Below are 17,585 nucleotides of genomic sequence, written 5' to 3'. Positions count from 1 at the left end.
TAATAAAACTACATTTGAGGATACACTTAACATATAATGACAAACTACAAGCTGAAGCCAAAAAGTTGCAGTGGACATTCTTTTCAGTAGCCGTCAACCACAAATACGCTGGAATTCCGCAGCGTAATTGTGGGGAGCTTGATTCGCCTCATTTATCAAAGCCTACAGACCGGCAAAAGTTGAAATCTGTGACGTAACATACGATCCGCCGGTCTCAGTCCGACACAGATCGATGCTTATGTCATTACAGATGTTACGAATACAAATTTCGGCACTATCTGACAACTTTTGCTAGTTATCAAACTGCTAACAGGTACGCTCGCCACTATTCCGGCCCCAGGTACCTGCTTTTCAATCCGCCACCCTGGAGGCGGCGGATGCTATAGGAATCACTATACTAATTACACCTAATCTAAGAGCCCTATGAAAATAAAAAAGCCCCCCCAAAATAAAAACAAACCCTAGCCTACAATAAACTACCAATGGCCCTTAAAAGGGCCTTTTGCGGGGCATTGCCCCAAAGAAATCAGCTCTTTTACCTGTAAATAAAAACACAAATACCCCCCAACAGTAAAACCCACCACCCACAAAACCAAACCCCCCAAATAAAAACCTAATCTAAAAAACCTAAGCTCCCCATTGCCCTAAAAAGGGCATTTGTATGGGCGTTGCCCTTAAAAGGGCATTTAGCTCTTTTTCCTTGCCCTAACCCCTAATCTAAAATTAAAACCCACCCAATAAACACTTAAAAAATCCTAACACTAACCCCCGAAGATCCACTTACAGTTTCTGAAGACCCGACATCCATCCTCAACGAAGCGGCAGAAGTCCTCAGCGAAGCCGGCAGAATTCTTCATCCAAGCAGGCCGAAGTCTTCATCCAACCGGGCAGAAGTCTTCATCCAGAGGGCATCTTCTATCTTCATCCATCCGGCGTGGAGCGGCTCCATCTTCAAGACATCTGGCGCAGAGCATCCTCTTCTTTCAACGTCTTCTTTACAATGAGGTTTCCCTTTAAATGATGTAATCCAAGATGGGCCCCTTAGATTCAGATTGGCTGATAGAATTCTACCAGCCAATCGGAATTAAGGTTGAAAAAATCCTATTTGTTGTTGCAATCAGCCAATAGGACTGAGCTCGCATTCTATTGGCTGATTGGAATAGTTTTTTGTAACTTTGTAATTTTTAATAGTAGATTTAAATTATTTGAGTAGGGTTAGGTTTCTAACTATATAATATAGTTAATTTAATTTGTAGTTTAATGTAATTTTAGTTTAATAGTTAGGGTAGGTTAATTATTAGTTTAATATAGTTTAATGTAATTTTAGTATAACAGTTAGGGTAGATTAAAAAATAGTTTAATATAGTTTAATGTAATTTTAGTATAATAGTTAGGGTAGGTTGATTAATAGTTTAATTTAATTCTAAAGGTAAGTTTAAATTTATTATAAGATAGGGATGATGTAATTTTAATGTACAGTTAGCGGGTTGTTAGGTTTAGGGGTTAATAGGTTAATTTAGTTTATGGCGATGTGGGGGGCTGGCGGTTTAGGGGTCTTCTATCTTCATCCATCCAGCACGGAGCGACTCCATCTTCAAGACATCCGGCATGGAGCATCCTCTTCTTTCAACGTCTTCTTTACAATGAGGTTTCCCTTTAAATGACGTCATCCAAGATGGCGTCCCTTAGATTCAGATTGGCTGATAGAATTCTATCAGCCAATCGGATTTGTAGTTTAATGTAATTTTAGTATAATAGGGTAGGTTAATTATTAGTTTAATATAGTTTAATATAATTTTAGTCTAACAGTTAGGGTAGATTAATTAATAGTTTAATATAGTTTAATGTAATTTTATTATAATAGTTAGGGTAGGTTAATTAATAGTTTAATATAGTTTAATTTAATTCTAAAGGTAAGTTTAAATTTATTATAAGATACAGTTAGCGGGTTGTTAGGTTTAGGGGTTAATAGGTTAATTTAGTTTATGGCGATGTGGGGGGCTGGCGGTTTATGGGTTAATAGGTTTAGTAAGTGGTAGTGATGTGGGAGGTCAGGGGTTTAGGGGTTAATACATTTATTTAGTTGCGGTGGGCTCTGGGAGCGGAGGGATAGGGGTTAATACATTTAGTGAGTTGTGGCGGTGTCGGGAGCAGCGGGATAGGGGTTAATAACTTTATTTAGTTGCGGCGGGGTCCGGGGGCGGCGGGATAGGGGTTAAACAGTTTAGTATAGTGGCGGTGTTTAGTGACAGTATATAAATAAAGCTGGGAAAAAGTCGAATAGCAGCGAGATCGATGACTGTTAGTTAACAATTAACAACAGTCTGCTGCTCATCGCCCCGTACTTGGTGTGCGGCTTTTTGACAGCTTTTTATATAAATATGGAGAGCGTATTCAGGTCCGTGGCAGCGATGTTAGGCGAAGTCAGGCGAGCTTATTGATGCCGTTGAATGCAAGAAAGTTGACGGCTTGATAAGTAGGCCTCTTAGGGTCAATGAAAATGATGTGACAATGTTTTGAGCTAATTGGTCGAAATGTTGTTTATGTTCCAATAAAAAGTTTTTATTTGCTAACAAAAAACATCTATCTTTATTTTTACTTGAACAGATTGTTTTTTTCTCATTTCCCCTAAGTATTTCAGTCTTTTTTGAGTCTACTAGTTCTTTTGGATAACCCCTTAGTAAAAACGTATTACCCATTTCTTTTAATCTTTGTTTACATGTTTGTGGGACAATATATTCTTTACTCTTAGGAATTAGCCAAAACCTCAGAGTAAAGCATGGACCAGTAGATTCAGAAATTACTGAAATATTCATTATTGAAGTATAAATAGAGAAACGTTAATGTTTTGTTATCAAATACACAGATCGAATTGCCCAGGTTATGAAGATAATCAGAAAATGTTGACCTATACTAACAGCAATGTAATCTCAACATATAGGCTTTCTCTGATTAAAAAAATGCCAATTGTCACACCCAGGATAGGGTGTTTCCTTGACAAGGTTGTGCCAGTTGTAATATATTAAAGTCATAAATCATTATGAAGAGATGAAAATATTTCTTTAACCATACATCTTACATAGCAATTGGAAGTCAGTTTATATTTTTTAATAATGCTACAAAAATATTAGACAACTTATACTGTGATTTTCTACTTGTCTGTTCATATCTAAATATCATCAATGTATCGCGCTGTAATTTTTATTTTGCTCACATTCACTTCCAGTCTTTAAATATAAAGATCATAATACTACAATTCTTACATAAATTGCCATTCCATTGATGTCTGAGCTGACAGATGCTGCAGTTGGAGAGGTGTTGGGGACAGTATTTGTGCTTGTCTCACTAATAAAAATCTTAGAAGTTGGAATTCCTAGAGCTTTGCTTGCAACCTAAAACATAAAACAAAGATATAGATGCTTAGATATAACAGACTAAATTCTGTGATAAAGTAAACACATGCTATATTTAGTTTTAGCTTTTTCTTATCGCGTCAAGCAAGTTCCATTAAAAGAGTATTAAAACTAGAAAAACAATATTCTATCCTTTTTTTTTAATACAATTCTTATGATCATTTTGTTAGATCACTCTGAAGGATTTTTTTAAATGCAGACTAGAAGTGTGTGAATCAGCAATTCATCACTGCATTCTAAAATATCTTTATACAGTATATATATATTGTTATAAAAATGTGCATTTTCCTGGACTAGTACATAAACATACCCTTTGAAAAGCCACTTCAATTTACCCTCTGTTTTAGGGGAAGATATAAACAAGGTCCTGCACTGATTAAGCAGTAGAATGTTGCAGGGTCAATGTTCAGAAGTCTGTAGGTACCGCACCAGCTTATCTGGGGCAGTAGAACAAATTTTTACAGTACAATTACCATAACAACAGACAAAATAAATAATAAAGAATTGTTATTATTATAGAATTTTATGGGGAAATCTTTACTAATCTTTTGATACAACTTTTGAAAGTGAAAACAGAAATAGCAGGAATAACAGAAAAGAAAATGAGATCAAGGTAAAGGTAAGCCACAAAACAGCAGTATCATAGCAACTATAAACTGACCACGTTCCTCTTTCTTTAGCTACTCACTAGTTATCAGTATTATATTGTAATATATTTCTTTGTTTTTTTTTCTAATTATATTTACTTATTGCACACTGATTTTTCTACATTAATTATAATTAGTCTTTCTATTTTTTCCTGACCTTTATCCTATTACGTTTTTCTTTTTCTTTTCTTTTTTTTCAATTTTGTTCATTTCTGTGGGGGAGGGATCCTTTCTCTAATTAACTTCCCCCTCTCTTCACTTCTGTTTCAATATATGTGGAGGGGTTATTGGCAGCCATATGGTCTTCATGACATTCTCTGTGCCAACTCTGTTTTTCGCCATTTTTGGACACTTTTAAATAAATTTTTACTAGAGCAGAATAGCACCCAACTAAAGATTATGTACAGTACATTGATTTTCATATACACAGAAGTTATTACTGTTATAAATTCACATTTAAAGGGATATTAAACCCCAAATTGTTCTTTCATGATTCAGATGCAGCAAACAATTTGAAACACCTTTTAAATGTACTTCTATTATAAAAAATTGTTTCATTCTCTTGGTATCTTTTGTTGAAGGAGCAGCAATTGGTTACTGGGAGCTAGCTGAGCACATCGGGTTGAGACAATGAAAAATCATATATGTTGAGCCACCAATGAGCAGATAGCACCTAGTAGTGCATTCGTGTTCCTGAGCCTAACTAGGTATGGTTTTCAAAAATGGATACTAAGAGAACAAAGCAGATTAGATAACACAAGTATATAGGAAAGTTGTTTAAAATTGCGTGCTCTTTCTGAATCATGACAGAAAATGTTTCGGTTTTATGATCCTTTAACCCTGAAAATTGTGGTGTGTCCCCCCCCCCCCACACACACACACTCACACACAGAAATGCTAATATAAATTCCATGAAAAGCTGAACCCCAACACTCATACGTGCTGCAAAGTGGTTGGTTGATATGTGCACCAGCTTGTTTTTATCTGCTTTTAATTGTATACAGTAAAGGTAAGATATACAGTAAGATAAACAACATCCCAGAGACTTTTCAAGGCCGTGCCCTGGGACAATACATATTTTTCTAACAAAATAACAGATTTTAAAAGCTTTTAAAACATCTATTTTTAAGCAGATCTGTTTCAATGAAGCAAATATTTTCTAATACATTAATAAAATAGTAAGTCCAAATATATATGTAGCTATACAGCAACTAATCCCTCAGTAAAAGACATATACAGGGGTATGTTCCAAGCACATACAAAGCAGTGCCGTTAGTGAAACAGTTGTAACAAAATGCTTTATTCATAGTCTTCCTTTATCCCTATGAGCTGTTCCCTTATAGTTAACATTTTAAAAGATTATAGTCCCCATGATAATGCTATAAATATTTTACAATTATGATTAATAATAATACTAATATATTTTTTATTATTATTATTATTATTATTATTATTATTATTATTATTATTATACATTAAAAGTAAAAAAGCTTAATGTCTGTAAAGGAATATTTCATTTTTATTCAATAAGGAAATAAATGTTTACTCTTCATTCTGATTAATTAAAAAACTACAAAATCAATTCAGATCAATGAAAAAAAATAAAAGATAATCTGAATTTGGACTGGTGTTTCACCTGCACCATCTTGGTGTGAAGGCCTTGTCCCATTTCCGTTCCACCATGTGTTAGTAGCACAGACCCGTCTGTGTACACATGAACCAATGCCCCTGCCTGTAAAATGGAAAGTAAAAGCACTGTAAATACCAAACATTTACAATAAAAACATACAAACAGATTAGATAGATAGATAGATAGATAGATAGATAGATAGATAGATAGATAGATAGATAGAGATACTGTGTTGGCTAAACTAAAGTACTTAAATAATTATCGGATATCAACACCTCACTTTCTGTGTATAAAATGTGCAGGGTTTAGGAAGAGAGTGAAGAGGCCCAAGGCAAGTGTGTATTTCTCTTAGTAAGCATTGAACCTTTACTTGACATGAACAAACAGAACTGAGGTATGAAACCCTAGTGCCCAAAGCAGTCTCCCTGAGAACGTGACAAATATATTCCTTGTTTCTATACACATGGAACCCTTCAAGTCAAAACTCAATTTTGGCGACACACAGACTATTAATGTCCTTTGGAGTTTTTTGGGATGGAAGATGCCCATCCTAAAATAACACTAACCTGCCCAAAAGGGTAGTGCCACTAATATGTTAATTTTAGAGAATTACTTCTGAACCCCAGGTCTCAATGAGATAGGGCTCATACTTCTGGGGGGGGCACATCTTACCCTACAATAATTAGTGGAATCACTTAAGAGGGGCCAAGCTCCACCTGTATCATGTCTGGTCCCTCTGTGTTCCCCCTGTGAAAAAGGGTTCATAAATTAATTTGCCTTTAGAATATGGTGACAGAGTTTCCAAGAGTTAACACAGTGTTGATGCTTAAAAAAACACCCCTCTAGCTAATTTATTATCACTCTCACATACTCTCAAGACACATGAAAGGAGGAACCTAGTAATAGTCCTGAATGTCAGAAAGCTTTTTGAAGAGAAGACCACTTGGTGTGCTCCACTGGATAAAGAATAGGATGAATATTGTAATTTCCCAAACAGTAATGGGTCACCAGCCCTGGGAGGTGATTAGCATATAAGGATGAATGGTTCCAAAGTTGCCCTTATCCTATGCATATTAGGAACTTATGAACCCTCTTTAAAAACACTTAAGTCATTATCTGTTGACATTGTATTCTGTAAATAGGTGTTCACTTAACAAGCGCCTGGTGTCCTGTTTTGGTGTGTATAACATAAGACCTCTTAGTAGGTGAGTCTGTACTCATAAAGACATTTTGTTCCTTCCAGGTGACCTGTTTTTAATTTATTACTAAGTGGAACGCAGTACTTACTAAATGTTCTCACACATTAATGGACATTCTCATGAATATAAACGGAAACAAAGGAGGCCCAAGAAAAATGTAGCAATATCAGCACTTAATATGTTTTTATATAAGCTTTTAAAGTTTTAATAAATATTTTAATGTCTATCCTGAGAGTTTAAGGACATCTTTTGGGGATTGCAACAATTTTCCTCACAGCTGTGTTCCGAGGAAGATTACCAGGTTTACTGTAGCCTTGAATCAGTGAGACACTGCAAGATCTCTGCCTGCGTCTATCAGCACAACGGAGTGCTGCAACCTTTGTGAGTATTTTGTACACATTGGGAAGTGAATTGGCTCATATCACCAGCTTTATAGCATTGGTCTGCACAAGGATGCGCCTTTTACCTTGCTTTTTAGACCAAAAGGAAACAGTCACCATAATTCAACAAATGTAGGTTATCCAACAGGATCTCAAATAATTTCAATTAGATCCTGATTTCAAACTATATGACAGACAGTTTAAACAAAATATATTGTCCTTTAAAAAAGGAATTGTGGACTTTTAAGATTACAAAATTAACAGGGATAAGATGGACTATGACTATGTATAGTTGGTCATATGATATGGCGTGAAGCTTCACAGTAGTTTTATTAAGTAACAACTTGGGTCACATATGGGACTGTGGAGTTTTGATACTACACAGAGTGGAACCAAGGCATCCGGTGTGCAGTGAACTGGAACACTGAGATATTTCAGCAAGCTAGAAACTAACGAATGCTTGGTTTTTTGTCAGGACCGCTCTAGTAGGTGTTTGATTGGTGGAGGTAACCACAGTTATAGCTACACTAGGAGAAGCACACTCTCTTATCTTTTCCCCTTCAGATAGAGATTGTTAGCAGTGCGTGAGTCAGTGCGCTGAAACACTGAGGCCTAGATTTAGAGTTTGGCGTTAGCCGTGAAAACCAGCGTTAGAGGCTCCTAACGCTGGTTTTAGGCTAACTCCGGTATTTGGAGTCACTCAAAAAAGGGTCTAACGCTCACTTTTCAGCCGCAACTTTTCCATACCGCAGATCCCCTTACATAAATTGCGTATCCTATCTTTTCAATGGGATTTTTCTAACTCCGGTATTTAGAGTCGTGGCTGAAGTGAGCGTTAGAACTCTAACGACAAAACTCCAGCCGCAGAAAAAAGTCAGTAGTTAAGAGCTTTCTGGGCTAACGCCGGTTTATAAAGCTCTTAACTACTGTACTCTAAAGTACACTAACACCCATAAACTACCTATGTACCCCTAAACCGAGGTCCCCCCACATCGCCGACACTCGATTAAATTTTTTTAACCCCTAATCTGCCGACCGCCAACTACGTTATCCTTATGTACCCCTAATCTGCTGCCCCTAACACCGCCGACCCCTATATTATATTTATTAACCCCTAACCTGCCCCCCACAACGTCGCCACCAGCTACCTACACTTATTAACCCCTAATCTGCCGACCGGACCGCACCACTATTATAATAAAGTTATTAACCCCTAATCCGCCTCACTAACCCTATAATAAATAGTATTAACCCCTAATCTGCCCTCCCTAACATCGCCGACACCTAACTTCAATTATTAACCCCTAATCTGCCGACCGGAGCTCACCGCTATTCTAATAAATGTATTAACCCCTAAAGCTAAGTCTAACACTAACACCCCCCTAAGTTAAATATAATTTACATCTAACGAAATTAATTAACTCTTATTAAATAAATTATTCCTATTTAAAGCTAAATACTTACCTGTAAAATAAATCCTAATATAGCTACAATATAAATTATAATTACATTGTAGCTATTTTAGGATTAATATTTATTTTACAGGCAACTTTGTAATTATTTTAACCAGGTACAATAGCTATTAAATAGTTAAGAACTATTTAATAGTTACCTAGTTAAAATAATTACAAAATTACCTGTAAAATAAATCCTAACCTAAGTTACAATTAAACCTAACACTATACTATCATTAAATTAATTAAATAAAATACCTACAATTACCTACAATTAAACCTAACACTACACTATCAATAAATTAATTAAATACAATACCTACTATTACCTACAATTAAACCTAACACTACACTATCAATACATTAATTAAATACAAAACCTACAAATAACTACAATGAAATAAACTAACTAAAGTACAAAAAATAAAAAAGAACTAAGTTACAAAAAATGAAAAAATATCTACAAACATAAGAAAAATATTACAACAATTTTAAACTAATTACACCTACTCTAAGCCCCCTAATAAAACAACAAAGCCCCCCAAAATAAAAAATGCCCTACCCTATTCTAAATTACTAAAGTTCAAAGCTCTTTTACCTTACCAGCCCTGAACAGGGCCCTTTGCGAGGCATGCCCCAAGAAGTTCAGCTCTTTTGCCTGTAAAAAAAAACATACAATACCCCCCCCAACATTACAACCCACCACCCACATACCCCTAATCTAACCCAAACCCCCTTAAATAAACCTAACACTAAGCCCCTGAAGATCTTCCTACCTTGTCTTCACCATACCAGGTTCACCGATCGGTCCTGAAGAGCTCCTCCGATGTCCTGATCCAAGCCCAAGCGGGGGGATGAAGATGTCCATGATCCGGTAGAAGTCTTCATCCAAGCAGGACAGAAGAGGTCTTCCATCCTATTGAAGTCTTCATCCAGGCGGCATCTTCTATCGACATCCATCTGGAACGGAGCGGCAGCATCCTGAAGACCTCCGACGCGGAACATCCATCCTGGCCGACGACTGAACGACGAATGACGGTTCCTTTAAATGACGTCATACAAGATGGCGTCCCTCGAATTCCGATTGGCTGATAGGATTCTATCAGCCAATCGGAATTAAGGTAGGAATATTCTGATTGGCTGATGGAATCAGCCAATCAGATTTAGCTCGCATTCTATTGACTGATCGGAACAGCCAATAGAATGCGAGCTCAATCTGATTGGCTGATTGGATCAGCCAATCGGATTGAACTTGATTCTGATTGGCTGATTCCATCAGCCAAACAGAATATTCCTACCTTAATTCCGATTGGCTGATAGAATCCTATCAGCCAATCGGAATTTGAGGGACGCCATCTTGGATGACGTCATTTAAAGGAACCGTCATTCGTCGTTCAGTCGTCGGCCAGGATGGATGTTCCGCGTCGGAGGTCTTCAGGATGCTGCCGCTCCGTTCCAGATGGATGTCGATAGAAGATGCCGCCTGGATGAAGACTTCAATCGGATGGAAGACCTCTTCTGCCCCGCTTGGATGAAGACTTCTACCGGATCATGGACATCTTCAGCCCCCTGCTTGGGCTTGGATCAGGACATCGGAGGAGCTCTTCTGGATCGATCGGTGAACCTGGTATGGTGAAGACAAGGTAGGAAGATCTTCAGGGGCTTAGTGTTAGGTTTATTTAAGGGGGGTTTGGGTTAGATTAGGGGTATGTGGGTGGTGGGTTGTAATGTTGGGGGGGGTATTGTATGTTTTTTTTTACAGGCAAAAGAGCTGAACTTCTTGGGGCATGCCCCGCAAAGGGCCCTGTTCAGGGCTGGTAAGGTAAAAGAGCTTTGAACTTTAGTAATTTAGAATAGGGTAGGGCATTTTTTATTTTGGGGGGCTTTGTTGTTTTATTAGGGGGCTTAGAGTAGGTGTAATTAGTTTAAAATTGTTGTAATATTTTTCTTATGTTTGTAGATATTTTTTTATTTTTTGTAACTTAGTTCTTTTTTATTTTTTGTACTTTAGTTAGTTTATTTCATTGTAGTTATTTGTAGGTTTTGTATTTAATTAATATATTGATAGTGTAGTGTTAGGTTTAATTGTAGGTAATTGTAGGTATTGTATTTAATTAATTTATTGATAGTGTAGTGTTAGGTTTAATTGTAGGTAATTGTAGGTATTTTATTTAATTAATTTAATGATAGTATAGTGTTAGGTTTAATTGTAACTTAGGTTAGGATTTATTTTACAGGTAATTTTGTAATTATTTTAACTAGGTAACTATTAAATAGTTCTTAACTATTTAATAGCTATTGTACCTGGTTAAAATAATTACAAAGTTGCCTGTAAAATAAATAGTAATCCTAAAATAGCTACAATATAATTATAATTTATATTGTAGCTATATTAGGATTTATTTTACAGGTAAGTATTTAGCTTTAAATAGGAATAATTTATTTAATAAGAGTTAATTAATTTCGTTAGATGTAAATTATATTTAACTTAGGGGGGTGTTAGTGTTAGGGTTAGACTTAGCTTTAGGGGTTAATACATTTATTAGAATAGCGGTGAGCTCCGGTCGGCAGATTAGGGGTTAATAATTGAAGTTAGGTGTCGGCGATGTTAGGGAGGGCAGATTAGGGGTTAATACTATTTATTATAGGGTTAGTGAGGCGGATTAGGGGTTAATAACTTTATTATAGTAGCGCTCAGGTCCGCTCGGCAGATTAGGGGTTAATAAGTGTAGGCAGGTGGAGGCGACGTTGTGGGGGCAGATTAGGGGTTAATAAATATAATATAGGGGTTGGCGATGTTAGGGCAGCAGATTAGGGGTACATAGGGATAATGTAAGTAGCGCTAGATTAGGGGTTAATAATAATATGCAGGGGTCAGCGATAGCGGGGGCGGCAGATTAGGGGTTAATAAGTGTAAGGTTAGGAGTGTTTAGACTCGGGGTACATGTTAGGGTGTTAGGTGCAGACGTAGGAAGTGTTTACGCATAGCAAACAATGGGGCTGCGTTAGGAGATGAACGCGGCTTTTTTGCAGGTGTTAGGTTTTTTTTCAGCTCAAACAGCCCCATTGTTTCCTATGGGGGAATCGTGCACGAGCACGTTTTTGAGGCTGGCCGCTTGCATAAGCAACTCTGGTATCGAGAGTTGAAGCTGCGTTAAATATGCTCTACGCTCCTTTTTTGGAGCCTAACGCAGCCTTTATGTGGACTCTCAATACCAGAGTTATTTTTATGGTGCGGCCAGAAAAAAGCCGGCGTTAGCTACGCGGGTCCTTACCGACAAAACTCTAAATCTAGCCGTGAGAGATTTCAACATGCACCAGAAGCACTTTTGAGTACATTTTCACAAGCATAAAATTTGGTGGAGGAGCATAATCGTATATATTACACTAGGAGGCGCCCTTTCTGTTTATTTCACAGTATTTGTTAACCTGTATGGGCTGTAAAAAACAATATACAGGAAGAACAAAACTGACACTCAGTGACAGATTTTTGGAACACATTAGAGCCATTGAGGATCTAGACTCTAAGACCCATATTGCTAAACACTTTCATAATTTGCATGATTCAGATATCTCACTATTGAAGGTACAGGACATTGATTTTATATGTAGATGTCCTAGAGGTGGTAATTGAGAAACAAAATTGGATGAGAGAGAAGTGTTTTGGATTTTCCATTTAAAAATGAGGATTCCTTTTGGGTTAAATTCACAGATGGATGTAAATGTATTTGTTAAACATTAACCATTGTCACATACCCAAAATATACAATTTAACTTTTTTGTATTTATGTAAATATACATATACATTATTAGAATAAATTTTGATACAATGTATATCACTAGGTGGTTTGAATTGTTAACCTGGTTCTTACTGGCGTGTCAATACAATATATTTATTTATATTAAGGTATGGAAGGGGTTAAATGTACTATTAGATGATGTATGTACTGATTGGTTCAACAGTATTACAAGTAAATTGAGCCTAACCCCCACCAAACTATCAGTGATTAAAGGGACAGTACACCGTAAAATTGTTTTCCAATTAATGTATTTTCAATGACTTGTTATACCAGCTGCAGAGTATAAAATGTTTGAGAATTTGCATTTTCAGGTTTATCTATGTATATGAATTATTGAATTAGCTGGTTTTCTGCTTTTAAATCACATCCTATTACAATGGGTTGAGCTTCATGCTAATATCAGACCTCATTATGTTATCACTTTTATTCACACAGATTTGCTTCCTTATCTTATATCTGTTTGCAAAGCACAGCTCAATACTTAGAAAGGACAATGGAAAATTAACATTTTATTACTTAAACTATCCTGACCTGCAACCCACTGAGACTGTAATTTCTTCTGCTGGCTGTGTTTATATAGTCTGTCAATAGCATATACTCCAGTATCAAAACTTTTAGTATAGGTGGGGATACCACAGGCTAAATCGACTATTTCATATGCTGAAATAGGGGTACAGGAGCTACTTATAAACAATTTAATATACTACAGCAGGTAAAATGGATCATTGGGAACAATTTAAAGGGGAGACAAATTTTGGGTGAACTGTCCCTTTAAGTGTCCCTGCAGTATGAAACACCTTTAGTTTTAATCGGGTACCCACATGTGACTTAATTGTTCTTTATTTTTTGAGAATAAAGTTTGAATATTTTTTATGGATGCTGGTTTACATTTGCATTTAAATAGATAGTGCTGGGATTTGTGTTCAGTGGTGGATAAGCATGCCTACACAGGGGCATTTCCCTTTTTTGCCCGGTTCTGGTTTCTACCATTAGCTTGATAGCGCAGAAGAATGCCACAGGTCATTTGTCAGCAGGAGCATCCTACCCTTTCCATGTTCATACGGCTAGAAAGATGGCACAAATGAGACAAGTGTACAACTGACATACCCAGAAATTACCGCTGAGCAACCAGATAGAGGTGAAAATCAGAGGATAGTTGGGTTATAAGCAAATAAGCATTTAATACGACAGGAAATACTGCAAACAACAATGACCTGGTTTAGCAAAGTGAGAGTAAAGCTGATTCCAAACTTGGTTGGGATAATGGCAATTCCCCTTTTCTTCCATCGATTCCGCCTGAAATGCAATAAAATATAGGCAAATGAAACACCAGACAGTTCACAACATCAACATAGCGAATATGTAGTGCCTTAGAAAACACATTTTACTGACATTTTGGTAGTGCCAATTTGTTTTTGTTTTTTTGCTAGCTTCAGAATGTTGCCACAAAATTCACAAAATGGGCTTGATTAATCAAAGGGTGGGTGGACGAGGTTCCGTGTCATGAACCTAATTTGCCTCGGGCGAGTGGGCAGCAGTACCCTGCCTGCAATTAACATTGCACAAGACGCTGCTTGTGCAATACCGCCCCCTGCTTGCGTGTGGCCTATGGCGAACAAGGAAGGGCTCTGTCAATCATCCCAATCCGATCAGGATGATTGCAATCCACCACACTTTAGGTGGCGGAGAGGTTACGTAGCGTTTCAGGCTTCCGTGAGGGCTTTGAAGTTGCTATCGCAGCTTGATAAATGGGGGTAGAATTATCAAGCAGCAGATGCTGCAATCTACCCCCGTAGTTTCAGGTTCCCCTGAAACTGAAGTTAAAAAGCAGCGGACTTAAGACCGCTGCTCCTTAACTCTTCCGCCACCTCCCGATCGGATACGATTGGGATGATTGACACCCTCTGCTAGCGGCCACTAGATTGGCCGCGAATGTGCAGGGGGCGGCATTGCACAAGCATTTCACGAAAAATGCTTGTGCAATGATAAATGCAGACAGCGTATGCTGTCAGCATTTATGGATCTGTGGCGGACATGATCCACTACAGCGGATCATGTCCGCCTGCACAATGATAAATTGGCCCGATAGAGCGCATTTTCTTACCGTTAGAGACCAGTGCTATTTTTACATTTCTGTGGTGTTTATGTTTAGCTGTAACTTTCCTCTTACTCATTTACTGTACCCACACATATTATTTACCGTTTCTCTCTCACCATTAAATGTACTTTCTAAAGATACTATTATTTTCATTATATCATAATTTACTATAAAAAAAAATGATAAAATATGATGAAAAAATAAAAAAAACACTTTTTCTAACTTTGACCCCCAAAATCTTTTACACATCTACAACCACCAAAAAACACCCATTCTAAATAGTTTCTAAATTTTGTCCTGAGTTTAGAAATACCCATTGTTTACATGTTCTTTGCTTTTTTGCAAGTTATAGGGCAATAAGTAAAAGTAGCACTTTGCTATTTCCAAACCATTTTTTTTTTTTCAAAATTAGCGATAGTTACATTGTAACACTAATATCCGTCAGGAATCCCTGAAAAAACCCTTCACACGTCTATATTATTTTTTAGTAGACAACCCAAGGTATTGATGTAGGCCCATTTTGGTATATTTCATGCCACCATTTCATAGCCAAATGCGATCAAATAAAAAAATTGTTAACTTTTTTTACTAAATTTTTCACAAACTTTAGGTTTCTCACTGAAATTATTTAAAAACAGCTTGTGCAATTATGGCACAAATGGTTGTAAATGCTCTGGGATCCCCTTTATTCAGAAATAGCAGACATTTATGGCTTTGGAATTACTTTTCTGGAATTAGAAGGCAGCTAAATGCTGCTGTGCACCACACATTTTTATTATGCCCAGCAGTGAAGGGGTTAATTAGGTAGCTTGTAGGGAGCTTGAAGGGTTAATTTTAACTTTAGTGTAGAGATCAGCCTCCCACCTGACACACCCGACCCCCTGATCCCTCCCTGACACCTCTCAAACAGCTCCCTTCCCTCCCCCACCTCACAATTGTCACTGCCATCCTTAGAACTGGCAGAAAGTCTGCCAGTATAAAAATAAAAGTTTTTCGCTCTTGTTTTTTTTTTTTTTTAAATGTAAATTATATCTTTTCTGCACTGTATTATCCCCCTTACCACCCAACCTCACTGAGCCCTCCCAAACAGCTCTCTAACCCTCCCCCCCTCTAACTATTTGCCGCCATCTTGGACAGCTGCCAGTACCCACTTTGCAATAAAATTGACCTTTTTTTTTTTATAAATCTCACTTTTTCTGTAGTGTAGTAAATTCAAAAATTGTATGCTCTGTCTGAATCATTCTGGGTTTCATGTCCCTTTAACACTGTGCAATATATTGTGCTTCAATGCCACAGCAGTTTTGTGTTTCTATTACAAGTGGCTGTTTAATATTTACAGAGTGAGCGGGAGGATGGTGCATGCTACAGTACTTATGTCCTCAAGAGCAGATGCGTTATTTCCCTCAGGTAATACATGTCTAGCTCACTAATACCTTTCTAGCTCACTAATACATTTCTAGCTCACTAATACATTTCTAGCTCACTAATACCTTTCTAGCTCACTAATACATGTCTAGCTCACTAATACCTTTCTAGCTCACTAATACATGTCTAGCTCACTAATACCTTTCTAGCTCACTAATACATGTCTAGCTCACTAATACCTTTCTAGCTCACTAATACATGTCTAGCTCACTAATACATGTCTAGCTCACTAATACCTTTCAAGCTCACTAATACATGTCTAGCTCACTAATACCTTTCAAGCTCACTAATACATGTCTAGCTCACTAATACCTTTCAAGCTCACTAATGCATGTCTAGCTCACTAATACCTTTCTAGCTCACTAATGCATGTCTAGCTCACTAATACCTTTCTAGCTCACTAATACCTTTCTAGCTCACTAATACATGTCTAGCTCACTAATACCTTTCTAGCTCACTAATACACTTCTAGCTCACTAATACATGTCTATCTCACTAATACCTTTCTAGCTCACTAATACATGTCTAGCTCACTAATACCTTTCTAACTCACTAATACATGTCTAGCTCACTAATACATGTCTAGCTCACTAATACCTGTCTAACTCACTAATACATGTCTATCTCACTAATACCTTTCTAGCTCACTAATACATGTCTAGCTCACTAATACCTTTCTAACTCACTAATACATGTCTAGCTCACTAATACATGTCTAGCTCACTAATACCTGTCTAGCTCACTAATACATGTCTAGCTCACTAATACCTGTCTAGCTCACTAATACCTTTCTAGCTCACTAATGCATGTCTAGCTCACTAATACATGTCTAGCTCACTAATACCTTTCTAGCTCACTAATAAATTTCTAGCTCACTAATACATGTCTAGCTCACTAATACATGTCTAGCTCACTAATACCTTTCTAGCTCACTAATACATGTCTAGCTCACTAATACATGTCTAGCTCACTAATACCTTTCTAGCTCACTAATACATTTCTAGCTCACTAATACCTGTCTAGCTCACTAATACATGTCTAGCTCACTAATACCTGTCTAGCTCACTAATACCTTTCTAGCTCACTAATAACTTTCTAACTCACTAATACCTTTCTAGCTCACTAATACATGTCTAGCTCACTAATACATTTCTAGCTCACTAATAACTTTCTAACTCACTAATACCTTTCTAGCTCACTAATACATGTCTAGCTCACTAATACATGTCTAGCTCACTAATACCTGTCTAGCTCACTAATACCTTTCTAGCTCACTAATACCTTTCTAGCTCACTAATACATTGCTATCTCACTAATTTATATCTCGCTGAAATTATTTATGTTGGATAGCGTGAATGTTCAAATCCAATTAAGTTTCAAGTAGAGGAGTCTTTCATTTATTACTATAGAATTATAAGGTGTGTTTTGAGTACATAAAAGTAAGCGTTAAAAGTTCTTACAAGATTTGTAATAGGATTAAAGGGACAGTATACACCAATTTTCATATAACTGCATGTAATAGACACTGCTATAAAGAAG

The 17,585-nt window shown here is 37.0% G+C and overlaps 1 protein-coding gene across 1 annotated transcript in view; it reads right to left on the bottom strand.

Moving 5' to 3' along the window:
- Positions 1-17,585, bottom strand: part of XDH (xanthine dehydrogenase) — a 198,541-nt gene that overhangs the window by 27,405 nt on the left and 153,551 nt on the right. The window contains exons 27-29 of the mRNA XM_053712630.1: positions 13,738-13,819; positions 5,697-5,792; positions 3,264-3,392 (exon numbers count right to left, since the gene is read on the bottom strand). Coding sequence (XP_053568605.1) covers positions 3,264-3,392; positions 5,697-5,792; positions 13,738-13,819 — 307 coding nt within the window. The remainder of the gene's footprint in view (positions 1-3,263; positions 3,393-5,696; positions 5,793-13,737; positions 13,820-17,585) is intronic.

This window comes from Bombina bombina, chromosome 4, assembly GCF_027579735.1.
Source record: "Bombina bombina isolate aBomBom1 chromosome 4, aBomBom1.pri, whole genome shotgun sequence".
Lineage (NCBI taxonomy): Eukaryota > Metazoa > Chordata > Amphibia > Anura > Bombinatoridae > Bombina > Bombina bombina.
Note: the sequence above shows the minus strand (reverse complement) of the source record. Positions and strands in the feature narration are given on the sequence as shown.